Below are 16,830 nucleotides of genomic sequence, written 5' to 3'. Positions count from 1 at the left end.
ATTTTTTTATTTTTTTTATTTTACCTTTATTTAACCAGGCAAGTCAGTTAAGAACATATTCTTATTTTCAATGACGGCCTGGGAACAGTGGGTTAACTGCCTGTTCAGGGGCAGAACGACAGATTTGTACCATGTCAGCTCGGGGGTTTGAACTCACAACCTTCCGGTTACTAGTCCAACGCTCTAACCACTAGGCTACGCTGCCCTCCCGCATTGGTCAAAATAAATGCACTAATATGAACCCTTATGTATCATCATGCAACCTTATTTTCTATAGTTGCACAGTTGGACGTTATCTTTTCACATTTGGGTGTGGCGCATTGTTGCTCTGCCCCAGGAAAATAAATGATTGGTTTTTAGGCCAGTGGTCAACTCCTATGATGTGTTTTGCCCCACGTTTGAAACCCTGATGATGATGATGAATTGGTGCGCTTTATCCCAGGCTAATACCCTCATAAAACCATGTATTATAAACATTACCCTTTACTACAGCCTTTGTTGATGAGCATATGGTGTTTTCTATTGCATCAAACACTTGTTACTTTCATGTGCAAACGTAGAAGAAACAACATTTCAGGGTCAATGTTAAATTTTCTATTGTACCATTCACTTAAATATTTTGACCTTTTATGCTGTAGTCAACTAAAGTAAACTATTTTGTTTTAGCCAATTAGAAGCCTTGCTAAGCCATCATTGCATCAATAATTAGCCTAGCTTCTTCAAAGGAAGAGTTGGAGAGGACAGCTTTGTTCCAAGATGACCTGAGGACTTTTTTTGTGACCTGGACTTCTCTTCTGTTACACGCAGGTCATTTTCCTCCATGGATTACAGCACGCAGGTCATTTTCCTCCATGGATTACAGCACGCAGGGCATTCTGAGCATGTTGAGGACGCGGATAGGGATGCCGTCTGGGCCAACAGCCTTGCGAGGGTTAATACATTTAAATGTTTTTCTCACATTGTCTCACATGGAGAAGGAAGGAGCGGGGGGGGTGCAGTCCTTGTTAGGAAGCGTGGCTTCCGATTGGTCAGACCAGCGGGGCGCGACGGAGGCACTGTATCCTCAAAGTGGGCAAAGAAGGTCGTTTGTCTGGAGGCGTGACGTTGGTGTCTGTGATGTGGCTTTTTTTTTGTAGTCCATTATTTCCTGTAGACTCTGCCACATACGTCTTGTGTCTGAGCCGTTGAATTGCGTCTCCACTTTGTCCCTGTACTGGCATTTCGCTTGTTTGATTGCCTTGCGGAGGGAATAACTACACTGTTTATATTCAGCCTTTCCATGGTTAAATGCGGTGGTTCATGCTTTCAGTTTTGCACAAATTCCGCCACCCGTTCACGGTTTCTGGTTAGGGTAGGTTTTAATAGTCACAGTACAACATCTCCAATGTACTTATTTCTAAAATCACTCACCGAGTCAGCGTATAGGTCAATGTTGTTCTCTGAGGATGACCGCAACATATTCCAGTACGCGTGATCAAAACAATCTTGAAGCGTGGCTTCCGATTGGTCAGACCAGTGTTGAATGGGTTCTCATCACTGGTACATCCTGTTTGAGTTTCTGCCTATAAGACGGTAGGAGCAAGATGGTGTTGTATTCGGATTTGCTGAAGGGAGGGTGGGGGAGGGATTTGTATGCATCGCAGAAGTTAGAGTAGCAGTGGTCGAGTGTATTACCCCTGCGCGTAGTGCAGTAAAGAAGCTGATAGAATTTAGGTAGCCTTGTTCTCAAATTTTCTTGTTAAAATCCCCAGCTACGAGTCCAGTGAAGTTCCTTGAAGGCCGTCTTGGTGTCTGCTTGAGGGGGAATGTACACCGCTGTGACAACAACTGATGAGAATTATCTTGGTAGGTAAAATGGCCTGCATTTGATTGTAAGGAATTCTAGGTCGGGTGAGCAAAAATACTTGAGTTCCTGTATGTTATGATTACACCATGAGTCGTTAATCATGAGGCATACACCCCCGCCCTTCCTCTTTCAAGAGAAGTGTTTATCTCTGTCGGCGCGATGCATGGAGAAGCCCGGTGGCTGAAACGATTCCAACTACGCACCCCGAGACAGTTTCCATGAAACAGAGAATGCTACAATCTCTGAGTTCTCTCTGGAAGGCAACCCTTTGCTCGAATTTCGTACTGTATACAGCTGTGGCCAAACGTTTTGAGAATGACACAAGTATTAATTTCCACAAAGTTTGCTGCTTCAGTGTCTTTAGATATTTTTGTCAGATGTTACTATGGAATACTGAAGTATAAGCATTTCATAAGTGTCAAAGGCTCTTATTGACAATTGTCTTATTGACAATTTCAATCAATGAAATTGATGCAAAGAGTCAATATTTGCAGTGTTGACCCTTCTTTTTCAAGACCTCTGCAATCTGCCCTGGCATGCTGTCAATTAACTTCTGGGTCACATCCTGACTGATGGCAGCCCATTTTTGCATAATCAATGCTTGGAGTTTGTCAGAATTTGTGGGTTTTTGTTTGTCCACCCGCCCCTTGAGGATTGACCACAAGTTCTCAGTGGGATTAAGGTCTGGGGAGTTTCCTGGCCATGGACCCAAAATATCGATGTTTTGTTCCCTGAGCCACATAGTTATCACTTTTGCCTTATGGCAAGGTGCTCCATCATGCTGAAAAAGGCATTGTTCGTCACCAAACTGTTCCTGGATGGTTGGGAGAAGTTGCTCTCAGAGGATGTGTTGGTACCATTCTTTATTCATGGCTGTGTTCTTAGGCAAAATTGTCAGTGAGTCCACTCCCTTGGCTGAGAAGCAACCCCACACAAGAATGGTCTCAGGATGCTTTACTGTTGGCATGACACAGGACTGATGGCAGCGCTCACCTTGTCTTCTCTGGACAAGCTTTTTTCTGGATGCCCCAAACAATCAGAAAGGGGATTCATCAGAGAAAATTACTTTACCCCAGTCCTCAGCAGTCTAATCCCTGTACCTTTTGCAGAATATCAGTCTGTCCCTGATGTTTTTCCCTGGAGTGAAGTGGCTTCTTTGCTGCCCTTCTTGACACCAGGTCATCCTCCAAAAGTCTTCGCCTCACTGTGCATGCAGATGCACTCACACCTGCCTGCTGCATTCCTGAGCAAGCTCTGAGCAGCTAAATCAACCTTAGGAGACGGTCCTGGCACTTGCTGGACTTTCTTGGGCGTCCTTAAGCCTTCTTCACAACAATTGAACCGCTCTCCTTGAAGATCTTGATGATCCGATAAATGGTTGATCTAGGTGCAATCTTACTGGCAGCAATATCTTTGCCCGTGAAGCCCTTTTTGTGCAAAGCAATGATGACGGCACGTGCTTCCTTGCAGGTAACCATGGTTGACAGAGGAAGAACAATTATTCCAAGCACCACCCTCCTTTTGAAGCTTCCAGTCTGTTATTCGAACTCAATCAGCATGACAGAGTGATCTCCAGCCTTGTCCTCGTCAACACTCACACCTGTGTTAATGAGAGAATAACTGACATGATGTCAGCTGGTCCTTTTGTGGTCGGGCTGAAATGCAGTGGACATGTTTTTGGGGGTTTCAGTTCATTTGCATGGCAAAGAGGGACTTTGCAATTAATTGCAATTCATCTGATCACTCTTCATAACATTCTGGAGTATATGCAAATTGCCATCATACAAACTGAGGCAGCAGACTTTGTGAAAATGTATATTTGTGTAATTCTCAAAACTTTTGGCCACGACTGCAGTTTCCTAAGAATTCGAAGCAAGGCGACAGTCTCTGTCGGCGTCATCTTACACTACGTCTACCATAACTAGAGGCAGATACAGGACCAAGGTCTACCATAACTAGAGGCAGATACAGGACCAAGGTCTACCATAATTACAGGCTGATACAGGACCAAGGTCTACCATGGTTCATAACTACAGACAGATACAGGACCAAGGTCTACCATAACTAGAGACAGATACAGAACCAAGGTCTACCATAATTACAGGCTGATACAGGACCAAGGTCTACCATAACTAGAGGCAGATACAGGACCAAGGTCTACCATAACTAGAGGCAGATACAGGACCAAGGTCCACCATCATGGTTCATTACTAGAGGCAGATACAGATCCAAGGTCTACCATGGTTCATTACTAGAGGCAGATACAGGACCAAGGTCTACCATAACTAGAGGCAGATACAGAACCAAGGTCTACCATGGTTCATTACTAGAGACAGATACAGGACCAAGGTCTACCATAACTAGAGGCAGATACAGGACCAAGGTCTACCATGGTTCATTACTAGAGGCAGATACAGGACCAAGGTCTACCATGGTTCATTACTAGAGGCAGATACAGCACCAAGGTCTACCATAACTAGAGGCAGATACAGATCCAAGGTCTACCATGGTTCATTACTAGAGGCAGATACAGGACCAAGGTCTACCATAACTAGAGGCAGATACAGGACCAAGGTCCACCATGGTTCATTACTAGAGGCAGGTACAGCACCAAGGTCTACCATAACTAGAGGCAGATACAGATCCAAGGTCTACCATGGTTCATTACTAGAGGCAGGTACAGCACCAAGGTCTACCATGGTTCATAACTAGAGGCAGATACAGGACCAAGGTCTACCATGGTTCATAACTAGAGGCAGATACAGGACCAAGGTCTACCATAACTAGAGACAGATACAGGACCAAGGTCTACCATAACTAGAGGCAGATACAGATCCAAGGTCTACCATGGTTCATAACTAGAGGCAGATACAGATCCAAGGTCTACCATGGTTCATTACTAGAGGCAGGTACAGCACCAAGGTCTACCATAACTAGAGGCAGATACAGATCCAAGGTCTACCATGGTTCATAACTAGAGGCAGATACAGATCCAAGGTCTACCATGGTTCATAACTAGAGGCAGATACAGATCCAAGGTCTACCATGGTTCATTACTAGAGGCAGATACAGAACCAAGGTCTACCATGGTTCATAACTAGAGGCAGATACAGGACCAAGGTCGACCATGGTTCATAACTAGAGGCAGATACAGGACCAAGGTCTACCATAACTAGAGGCAGATACAGGACCAAGGTCTACCATAACTAGAGGCAGATACAGGACCAAGGTCTACCATGGTACATTACTAGAGGCAGATACAGAACCAAGGTCTACCATGGTTCATAACTAGAGGCTGATACAGGACCAAGGTCTACCATGGTTCATTACTAGAGGCAGATACAGGACCAAGGTCCACCATAACTAGAGGCAGATACAGGACCAAGGTCTACCATGGTTCATAACTAGAGGCAGATACAGGACCAAGGTCTACCATAACTAGAGGCAGATACAGGACCAAGGTCTACCATAACTAGAGGCTGATACAGGACCAAGGTCTACCATAACTAGAGGCAGATACAGGACCAAGGTCTACCATGGTTCATAACTAGAGGCAGATACAGGACCAAGGTCTACCATAACTAGAGACAGATACAGGACCAAGGTCTACCATAACTAGAGGCAGATACAGATCCAAGGTCTACCATGGTTCATAACTAGAGGCAGATACAGATCCAAGGTCTACCATGGTTCATTACTAGAGGCAGGTACAGCACCAAGGTCTACCATAACTAGAGGCAGATACAGATCCAAGGTCTACCATGGTTCATAACTAGAGGCAGATACAGAACCAAGGTCTACCATGGTTCATAACTAGAGGCAGATACAGGACCAAGGTCTACCATGGTTCATAACTAGAGGCAGATACAGGACCAAGGTCTACCATAACTAGAGGCAGATACAGGACCAAGGTCTACCATAACTAGAGGCAGATACAGGACCAAGGTCTACCATGGTTCATAACTAGAGGCAGATACAGGACCAAGGTCTACCATGGTTCATAACTAGAGGCAGATACAGGACGAAGGTCTACCATGGTTCATTACTAGAGGCAGATACAGGACCAAGGTCCACCATAACTAGAGGCAGATACAGGACCAAGGTCTACCATGGTTCATAACTAGAGGCAGATACAGGACCAAGGTCTACCATAACTAGAGGCAGATACAGGACCAAGGTCTACCATAACTAGAGGCTGATACAGGACCAAGGTCTACCATGGTTCATTACTAGAGGCTGATACAGGACCAAGGTCTACCATAACTAGAGACAGATACAGAACCAAGGTCTACCATAACTAGAGGCTGATACAGGACCATGGTCTACCATAACTAGAGGCAGATACAGGACCAAGGTCTGCCATAACTAGAGGCTGATACAGTGGATGAACAGAGAGGTGTGTTTGTATGTGTACCTGGTTGAGCTGCGCCCCGTCAGGTGGCTGTGTGTGGCTGTGTAGCAGCAGCTCTCTAACAGCAGTGGCCAGGCCCAGCATTGCTTTAGGACTAGGAACCAGGTTAAATGGGACGGGCAGGGTCCTGCCTTCCTCAAAGTAGGAGAACCACAGCTTGGCACGGGCAAACTTCCACTCCACATCAGCATCATCCTGTAAGCAGGTAGAGAGAGAAAGAGAGAAGGAAGGAGAGAGAGAGCGAGAAGGAAGGTAAGAGAATGAAAGAGAGAGCGAGAGGAGAGAACGGGGAGAGAGAGAGAGAGAGAGAAGGAAGGTAAGAGAATGAAAGAAAGAGCGAGAGGAGAGAACGGGGAGAGGGAGAGAAGGAAGGAGAGAGAGAGAGAGAGCGAGAAGGAAGGTAAGAGAATGAAAGAGAGAGCGAGAGGAGAGAACGGAGAGAGAGAGAGAGAGAAGGAAGGAGAGAGAGAGCGAGAAGGAAGGTAAGAGAATGAAAGAGAGAGCGAGAGGAGAGAACGGGGAGAGAGAGAGAGAAGAAGAGAGGCCAGAGAGAGGGAGAGAAGAACAGAAGAGAGAGAGAGAAGAACAGAGAAGAAGGAAGGAGAGAGTATTAAACAGGTTTAGGAGAGTCTGACTGACGAGACCTTACAATGCCAGGGCCTCGATCCTGTGTGTGTGTCAGGCATGTATTTAAGTATGCGTATGTGTGTGCTTGCATGGGTGTGTTTCAAGTTTTATTTATCGTACGGGATACACATGGTATACATCGTCCAATGAAATGCTTACTTCCGCGTTCCTTCTCAACAATAAGAAATAACAAAAGATAAGAATATGAACACAAAGTAAATGGCTCGGTAGAATAGAATAAACATTTTAACATCAGTATAATACAGGAAGGCACAATTTATAGTCCAATGTTTACACGTTTTGGACAGGGGGATAGGGGGGCAAGTTCTTAAATGTTACAGTATTTACCAATCATATTAAGAGTCTGGTAGCATCAGTAGTGGGGTGTGTACCTCTATTTCCTGGAAAGAGCTGTTTATCATCGCGATCAGCATGTTGAGCAGAACGATCACCATGGTAACATTGTAAACACCATACAGCACGTAGCCGATGTTCTCAATGAACTTGTGATCGTTGTTAATGACGACCGACTTCACCTCCGACAGGCCGAAGATCGCCCAAAACAGAGTCTTAAAGCTCTCCTCGAGACTGGAGGGAGGGAAGGGGGGAGAGGAAATAGAAGGGAGGATGGTGGAGTTATTTGAAGCACCACTGGAAATAAAATATCATTAGAATGAAAATAAAGCCCTATGTAATGGACTGGGTTGAAACCATCTGAGTTAGCCTGCTGAGCTAAAGGCTGCACGGAAGTTGTTAATGTAATGTGTGATAAAGGAGTCATTCTGCTTGGCCCCCAGGTAGTAGGACTGTGTGTGTGTGAATGTTTTACGTGGTAAAGGAGTCATTCTGCTTGGCCCCCAGGTAGTAGGACTGTGTGTGTGTGAATGTTTTACGTGGTAAAGGCATCGTTCTGCTTGGCCCCCAGGTAGTAGGACTGTGTGTGTGTGAATGTTTTACGTGGTAAAGGCATCGTTCTGCTTGGCCCCCAGGTAGTAGGACTGTGTGTGTGTGAATGTTTTACGTGGTAAAGGCATCGTTCTGCTTGGCCCCCAGGTAGTAGGACTGTGTGTGTGTGAATGTTTTACGTGGTAAAGGCAGTCATTCTGCTTGGCCCCCAGGTAGTAGGACTGTGTGTGTGTGAATGTTTTACGTGGTAAAGGCATCGTTCTGCTTGGCCCCCAGGTAGTAGGACTGTGTGTGTGTGAATGTTTTACATGGTAAAGGCATCGTTATGCTTGGCCCCCAGGTAGTAGGACTGTGTGTGTGTGAATGTTTTACGTGGTAAAGGCATCGTTCTGCTTGGCCCCCAGGTAGTAGGACTGTGTGTGTGTGAATGTTTTACGTGGTAAAGGCATCGTTCTGCTTGGCCCCCAGGTAGTAGGACTGTGTGTGTGTGAATGTTTTACGTGGTAAAGGCATCGTTCTGCTTGGCCCCCAGGTAGTAGGACTGTGTGTGTGTGAATGTTTTACGTGGTAAAGGCATCGTTCTGCTTGGCCCCCAGGTAGTAGGACTGTGTGTGTGTGAATGTTTTACGTGGTAAAGGAGTCATTCTGCTTGGCCCCAGGTAGTAGGACTGTGTGTGTGTGAATGTTTTACGTGGTAAAGGCATCGTTCTGCTTGGCCCCCAGGTAGTAGGACTGTGTGTGTGTGAATGTTTTACGTGGTAAAGGCATCGTTATGCTTGGCCCCCAGGTAGTAGGACTGTGTGTGTGTGAATGTTTTACGTGGTAAAGGCATCGTTCTGCTTGGCCCCCAGGTAGTAGGACTGTGTGTGTGTGAATGTTTTACGTGGTAAAGGCATCGTTCTGCTTGGCCCCCAGGTAGTAGGACTGTGTGTGTGTGAATGTTTTACGTGGTAAAGGCATCATTCTGCTTGGCCCCCAGGTAGTAGGACTGTGTGTGTGTGAATGTTTTACGTGGTAAAGGATCATTCTGCTTGGCCCCCAGGTAGTAGGACTGTGTGTGTGTGAATGTTTTACGTGGTAAAGGCATCGTTCTGCTTGGCCCCCAGGTAGTAGGACTGTGTGTGTGTGAATGTTTTACGTGGTAAAGGCATCGTTCTGCTTGGCCCCCAGGTAGTAGGACTGTGTGTGTGTGAATGTTTTACGTGGTAAAGGCATCGTTCTGCTTGGCCCCCAGGTAGTAGGACTGTGTGTGTGTGAATGTTTTACGTGGTAAAGGCATCGTTCTGCTTGGCCCCCAGGTAGTAGGACTGTGTGTGTGTGAATGTTTTACGTGGTAAAGGCATCGTTCTGCTTGGCCCCCAGGTAGTAGGACTGTGTGTGTGTGAATGTTTTACGTGGTAAAGGCATCGTTCTGCTTGGCCCCCAGGTAGTAGGACTGTGTGTGTGTGAATGTTTTACGTGGTAAAGGAGTCATTCTGCTTGGCCCCCAGGTAGTAGGACTGTGTGTGTGTGAATGTTTTACGTGGTAAAGGCATCGTTCTGCTTGGCCCCCAGGTAGTAGGACTGTGTGTGTGTGAATGTTTTACGTGATAAAGGAGTCATTCTGCTTGGCCCCCAGGTAGTAGGACTGTGTGTGTGTGAATGTTTTACGTGGTAAAGGCATCGTTCTGCTTGGCCCCCAGGTAGTAGGACTGTGTGTGTGTGAATGTTTTACGTGGTAAAGGCATCGTTCTGCTTGGCCCCCAGGTAGTAGGACTGTGTGTGTGTGAATGTAATGTGTGATAAAGGAGTCATTCTGCTTGGCCCCCAGGTAGTAGGACTGTGTGTGTGTGAATGTTTTACGTGGTAAAGGCATCGTTCTGCTTGGCCCCCAGGTAGTAGGACTGTGTGTGTGTGAATGTTTTACGTGGTAAAGGCATCGTTCTGCTTGGCCCCCAGGTAGTAGGACTGTGTGTGTGTGAATGTAATGTGTGATAAAGGAGTCATTCTGCTTGGCCCCCAGGTAGTAGGACTGTGTGTGTGTGAATGTAATGTGTGGTAAAGGAGTCATTCTGCTTGGCCCCCAGGTAGTAGGACTGTGTGTGTGTGAATGTTTTACGTGGTAAAGGCATCGTTCTGCTTGGCCCCCAGGTAGTAGGACTGTGTGTGTGTGAATGTTTTACGTGGTAAAGGCATCGTTCTGCTTGGCCCCCAGGTAGTAGGACTGTGTGTGTGTGAATGTTTTACGTGGTAAAGGCATCGTTCTGCTTGGCCCCCAGGTAGTAGGACTGTGTGTGTGTGAATGTTTTACGTGGTAAAGGCATCGTTCTGCTTGGCCCCCAGGTAGTAGGACTGTGTGTGTGTGAATGTTTTACGTGGTAAAGGCATCGTTCTGCTTGGCCCCCAGGTAGTAGGACTGTGTGTGTGTGAATGTTTTACGTGGTAAAGGCATCGTTCTGCTTGGCCCCCAGGTAGTAGGACTGTGTGTGTGTGTGAATGTTTTACGTGGTAAAGGCATCGTTCTGCTTGGCCCCCAGGTAGTAGGACTGTGTGTGTGTGAATGTTTTACGTGGTAAAGGCATCGTTCTGCTTGGCCCCCAGGTAGTAGGACTGTGTGTGTGTGAATGTTTTACGTGGTAAAGGCATCGTTCTGCTTGGCCCCCAGGTAGTAGGACTGTGTGTGTGTGAATGTTTTACGTGGTAAAGGCATCGTTCTGCTTGGCCCCCAGGTAGTAGGACTGTGTGTGTGTGAATGTTTTACGTGGTAAAGGAGTCATTCTGCTTGGCCCCCAGGTAGTAGGACTGTGTGTGTGTGAATGTTTTACGTGGTAAAGGCATCGTTCTGCTTGGCCCCAGGTAGTAGGACTGTGTGTGTGTGAATGTTTTACGTGGTAAAGGCATCGTTCTGCTTGGCCCCCAGGTAGTAGGACTGTGTGTGTGTGAATGTTTTACGTGGTAAAGGCATCGTTCTGCTTGGCCCCCAGGTAGTAGGACTGTGTGTGTGTGAATGTTTTACGTGGTAAAGGCATCGTTCTGCTTGGCCCCCAGGTAGTAGGACTGTGTGTGTGTGAATGTTTTACGTGGTAAAGGCATCGTTCTGCTTGGCCCCCAGGTAGTAGGACTGTGTGTGTGTGAATGTTTTACGTGATAAAGGAGTCATTCTGCTTGGCCCCCAGGTAGTAGGACTGTGTGTGTGTGAATGTTTTACGTGGTAAAGGCATCGTTCTGCTTGGCCCCCAGGTAGTAGGACTGTGTGTGTGTGAATGTTTTACGTGGTAAAGGCATCGTTCTGCTTGGCCCCCAGGTAGTAGGACTGTGTGTGTGTGAATGTTTTACGTGGTAAAGGCATCGTTCTGCTTGGCCCCCAGGTAGTAGGACTGTGTGTGTGTGAATGTTTTACGTGGTAAAGGCATCGTTCTGCTTGGCCCCCAGGTAGTAGGACTGTGTGTGTGTGAATGTTTTACGTGGTAAAGGAGTCATTCTGCTTGGCCCCCAGGTAGTAGGACTGTGTGTGTGTGAATGTTTTACGTGGTAAAGGCATCGTTCTGCTTGGCCCCCAGGTAGTAGGACTGTGTGTGTGTGAATGTTTTACGTGGTAAAGGCATCGTTCTGCTTGGCCCCCAGGTAGTAGGACTGTGTGTGTGTGAATGTTTTACGTGGTAAAGGCATCGTTCTGCTTGGCCCCCAGGTAGTAGGACTTTGTGTGTGTCAATGTTTTAAGTGGTAAAGGAGTCATTCTGCTTGGCCCCCAGGTAGTAGGACTGTGTGTGTGTGAATGTTTTACGTGGTAAAGGCATCGTTCTGCTTGGCCCCCAGGTAGTAGGACTGTGTGTGTGTGAATGTTTTACGTGGTAAAGGCATCGTTCTGCTTGGCCCCCAGGTAGTAGGACTGTGTGTGTGTGAATGTTTTACGTGGTAAAGGAGTCATTCTGCTTGGCCCCCAGGTAGTAGGACTGTGTGTGTGTGAATGTTTTACGTGGTAAAGGCATCGTTCTGCTTGGCCCCCAGGTAGTAGGACTGTGTGTGTGTGAATGTTTTACGTGGTAAAGGAGTCATTCTGCTTGGCCCCCAGGTAGTAGGACTGTGTGTGTGTGAATGTTTTACGTGGTAAAGGCATCGTTCTGCTTGGCCCCCAGGTAGTAGGACTGTGTGTGTGTGAATGTTTTACGTGGTAAAGGCATCGTTCTGCTTGGCCCCCAGGTAGTAGGACTGTGTGTGTGTGAATGTTTTACGTGGTAAAGGCATCGTTCTGCTTGGCCCCCAGGTAGTAGGACTGTGTGTGTGTGAATGTTTTACGTGGTAAAGGCATCGTTCTGCTTGGCCCCCAGGTAGTAGGACTGTGTGTGTGTGAATGTTTTACGTGGTAAAGGCATCGTTCTGCTTGGCCCCCAGGTAGTAGGACTGTGTGTGTGTGAATGTTTTACGTGGTAAAGGCATCGTTCTGCTTGGCCCCCAGGTAGTAGGACTGTGTGTGTGTGAATGTTTTACGTGGTAAAGGCATCGTTCTGCTTGGCCCCCAGGTAGTAGGACTGTGTGTGTGTGAATGTTTTACGTGGTAAAGGCATCGTTCTGCTTGGCCCCCAGGTAGTAGGAGTAGAGGTTGAACATTCCGATCATAAACGCCAGGAACACCAGGATAAAGATCACCATGAACTTGAAGATGTCTGCAACACACACACACACACACACACACACACACACACACACACACACAAGGGAGGGGTGAGAAAGTGATATAATCAGGTATATTAACAGAGTGGTTATTGTTGTGTTTGGGTTATGAGATTATCAGGTAGAGTAACAGAGAGGTTTTTGTGGTGTTGGGGTTATATAAGAGATAATCAGGTAGGGTATCAGAGAGGTTATTGTGGTGTTGGGGTTTCACAGTGGGGTAAAAAAGTATTTAGTCAGCCACCAATTGTGCAAGTTCTCCCACTTAAAAATATGAGAGAGGCCTATAATTTTCATCATAGGTACAAAATGAGTTTATTTGCAAATTATGGTGGAAAATAAGTATTTGGTCAATAACAAAAGTTTATCTCAATACTTTGTTATATACCCTTTTTTGGCAATGACAGAGGTCAAACGTTTTCTGTAAGTCTTCACAAGGTTTTCACACACTGTTGCTGGTATTTTGGCCCATTCCTCCATGTAGATCTCCTCTAGAGCAGTGATGTTTTGGGGCTGTTGCTGGGCAACACGGACTTTCAACTCCCTCCAAAGATTTTCTATGTGGTTGAGATCTGGAGACTGGCTAGGCCATTCCAGGACATTGAAATGCTTCTTACGAAGCCACTCCTTCGTTGCCCGGGCGGTGTGTTTGGGATCATTGTCATGCTGAAAGACCCAGCCACGTTTCATCTTCAATGCCCTTGCTGATGGAAGGAGGTTTTCACTCAAAATCTCACGATACATGGCCCCATTCATTCTTTCCTTTACACGGATCAGTTGTCCTGGTCCCTTTGTAGAAAAACAGCCCCAAAGCATGATGTTTCCACCCCCATGCTTCACAGTAGGTATGGTGTTCTTTGGATGCAACTCAGCATTCTTTATCCTCCAAAAACACGACGAGTTGAGTTTTTACCAAAAAGTTATTTTTTGGTTTTATCTGACCATATGACATTCTACCAATCTTCTTCTGGATCATCCAAATGCTCCCTAGCAAACTTCAGACGGGCCTGGACATGTACTGGCTTAAGCAGGGGGACACGTCTGACACGGCAAGACTTCAGACGGGCCTGGACATGTACTGGCTTAAGCAGGGGGACACGTCTGGCACTGCAAGACTTCAGACGGCCTGGACATGTACTGGCTTAAGCAGGGGGACACGTCTGGCACTGCAAGACTTCAGACGGCCTGGACATGTACTGGCTTAAGCAGGGGGACACGTCTGGCACTGCAAGACTTCAGACGGCCTGGACATGTACTGGCTTAAGCAGGGGGACACGTCTGGCACTGCAAGACTTCAGACGGCCTGGACATGTACTGGCTTAAGCAGGGGGACACGTCTGGCACGGCAAGACTTCAGACGGCCTGGACATGTACTGGCTTAAGCAGGGGGACACGTCTGGCACGGCAAGACTTCAGACGGGCTGGGTGTAACGCTCCGGGTGTCGTGGGTGTGGAGTCAGACGCAGGAAACAGAGAGTGCGAGGCTGTGCTATTTAATGTCCAAAAAACGCAACACAGCTCACAACCAAAATATACGACTAGGAACAAACACGCTGCTCTACATACAAAACAGAAGGTCACAATGATCAATCCCGCACAAAGAACCAGGCGGGCCGGCTGACTAATAAAGCCTCACTAATTATAGCCAACTCAAAACAGGTGTACTCAATAAACACATAAGGAGGGGGAGGAAAGAATCAGTAGCAGCTAGTAGGCCGGCGACGACGACCGCCGAGCGCCACCTGAACGGTCGGAGTCGTGACACTGGACATCTACTGGCTTAAGCAGGGGGACACGTCTGGCACTGCAGGATTTGAGTCCCTAGTGGCGTAGTGTGTTACTGATGGTAGGCTTTGTTACTTTGGTCCCAGCTCTCTGCAGGTCATTCACTAGGTCCCCCCGTGTGGTTCTGGGATTTTTGCTCACCGTTCTTGTGATCATTTTGAACCCACGGGGTGAGATCTTGCATGGAGCCCCAGATCGAGGGAGATTATCAGTGGTCTTGTATGTCTTCCATTTCCTAATAATTGCTCCCACAGTTGATTTCTTCAAACCAAGCTGCTTACCTATTGCAGATTCAGTCTTCCCAGCCTGGTTCAGGTCTACAATTTTGTTTCTGGTGTCCTTTGATAGCTCTTTGGTCTTGGCCATAGTGGAGTTTGGAGTGTGACTGTTTGAGGTTGTGGACAGTTGTCTTTTATACTGATAACAAGTTCAAACAGGTACCATTAATACAGGTAACAAGTGGAGGACAGAGGAGCCTCTTAAAGAAGAAGTTACAGGTCTACGAGAGCCAGAAATCTTGCTTGTTTGTAGGTGACCAAATAATTATTGTCCACCATAATTTGCAAATAAATGCATTAAAAGTCCTACAATGTGATTTTCTGGAGAAAAAAAATCTAATGTTGTCTGTCATAGTTGAAGTATACCTATGATGAAAATTACAGGCCTCTCTCATCTTTTTAAGTGGGAGAACTTGCACAATTGGTGGCTGACTAAATACGTTTTTGCCCTACAGTATATGAGATAATCAGGTAGGGTATCAGAGAGGTTATTGTGGTGTTGGGATATGAGATAATCAGGTAGAGTAACAGAGAGGTTATTGTGGTGTTGGGTTATATATGAGATAATCAGGTAGAGTAACAGAGAGGTTATTGTGGTTTTATCAGGTAGAGTAACAGAGAGGTTATTGTGGTGTTGGGGTTATATATGAGATAATCCGGTAGAGTATCAGAGAGGTTATTGTGGTGTTGGGGTTATATATGAGATAATCAGGTAGAGTAACAGAGGTTTTTGTGGAGTTGGGGTTATATATGAGATAATCAGGTAGAGTATCAGAGAGGTTATTGTGGTTTTATCAGGTAGAGTAACAGAGAAGTTATTGTGATTTTATCAGGTAGAGTAACAGAGAGTTTATTGTGGTGTTGGAGTTATATATGAGATAATCAGGTAGAGTAACAGAGAGGTTATTGTGGTGTTGGGGTCATATATGAGATAATCAGGTAGAGTATCCGAGAGGTTATTGTGGTGTTGGGGTTATATATGAGATAATCAGGTAGAGTAACAGAGGTTATTGTGGTGTTGGTGTTATATATGAGATAATCAGGTAGAGTATCAGAGAGGTTATTGTGGTGTTGGTGTTATATGTGAGATAATCAGGTAGAGTATCAGAGAGGTTATTGTGGTGTTGGGGTTATATATGAGATAATCAGGTAGAGTAACAGAGGTTATTGTGGTGTTGGGGTTATATATGAGATAATCAGGTAGAGTATCAGAGAGGTTATTGTGGTGTTGGGGTTATATATGAGATAATCAGGTAGAGTATCAGAGAGGTTATTGTGGTTTTATCAGGTAGAGTAACAGAGAGGTTATTGTGGTGTTGGGGTTATATATGAGATAATCAGGTAGAGTAACAGAGAGGTTATTGTGGTGTTGGGGTTATATATGAGATAATCAGGTAGAGTATCAGAGAGGTTATTGTGGTTTTATCAGGTAGAGTATCAGAGAGGTTATTGTGGTGTTGTGGTTATATATGAGATAATCAGGTAGAGTATCAGAGAGGTTATTGTGGTGTTGGGGTTATATATGAGATAATCAGGTAGAGTAACAGAGGTTATTGTGGTGTTGGGGTTATATATGAGATAATCAGGTAGAGTAACAGAGAGGTTATTGTGGTGTTGGAGTTATATATGAGATAATCAGGTACAGTATCAGAGAGTTTATTGTGGTTTTATCAGGTAGAGTAACAGAGAGGGTATTGTGGTGTTGGGGTTATATATGAGATAATCAGGTACAGTAACAGAGAAGTTATTGTGGTGTTGTGGTTATATATGAGATAATCATGTAGAGTATCAGAGAGGTTATTGTGGTGTTGGGGTTATATATGAGATAATCAGGTAGAGTATCAGAGAGGTTATTGTGGTTTTATCAGGTAGAGTAACAGAGAGGTTATTGTGGTGTTGGGGTTATATATGAGATAATCAGGTAGAGTAACAGAGAGGTTATTGTGGTGTTGGGGTTATATATGAGATAATCCGGTAGAGTAACATAGGTTTTTGTGGAGTTGGGGTTATATATGAGATAATCAGGTACAGTATCAGAGAGGTTATTGTGGTTTTATCAGGTAGAGTAACAGAGAGGTTATTGTGGTTTTATCAGGTAGAGTAACAGAGAGGTTATTGTGGTGTTGGGGTTATATATGAGATAATCAGGTAGAGTAACAGAGAGGTTATTGTGGTGTTGGGGTTATATATGAGATAATCAGGTAGAGTATCAGAGAGGTTATTGTGGTGTTGGGGTTATATATGAGATAATCAGGTAGAGTAACAGAGGTTATTGTGGTGTTGGGGTTATATATGAGATAATCAGGTACAGTATCAGAGAGGTTATT

The 16,830-nt window shown here is 45.6% G+C and overlaps 1 protein-coding gene and 1 long non-coding RNA gene across 2 annotated transcripts in view; one reads left to right on the top strand and one right to left on the bottom strand.

The window, feature by feature from the left end:
- Positions 1–16,830, bottom strand: part of LOC118379925 (short transient receptor potential channel 6-like) — an 86,090-nt gene that overhangs the window by 2,811 nt on the left and 66,449 nt on the right. The window contains exons 12-14 of the mRNA XM_052529167.1: positions 12,322–12,433; positions 7,277–7,472; positions 6,261–6,452 (exon numbers count right to left, since the gene is read on the bottom strand). Coding sequence (XP_052385127.1) covers positions 6,261–6,452; positions 7,277–7,472; positions 12,322–12,433 — 500 coding nt within the window. The remainder of the gene's footprint in view (positions 1–6,260; positions 6,453–7,276; positions 7,473–12,321; positions 12,434–16,830) is intronic.
- On the top strand, positions 15,234–15,789 carry LOC127933008 (uncharacterized). Its single transcript, XR_008146745.1, has 3 exons — positions 15,234–15,282; positions 15,510–15,562; positions 15,773–15,789. It is a non-coding gene; the product is annotated as an uncharacterized LOC127933008 (long non-coding RNA).

This window comes from Oncorhynchus keta, chromosome 11 (assembly GCF_023373465.1).
Source record: "Oncorhynchus keta strain PuntledgeMale-10-30-2019 chromosome 11, Oket_V2, whole genome shotgun sequence".
Lineage (NCBI taxonomy): Eukaryota > Metazoa > Chordata > Actinopteri > Salmoniformes > Salmonidae > Oncorhynchus > Oncorhynchus keta.
Note: the sequence above shows the minus strand (reverse complement) of the source record. Positions and strands in the feature narration are given on the sequence as shown.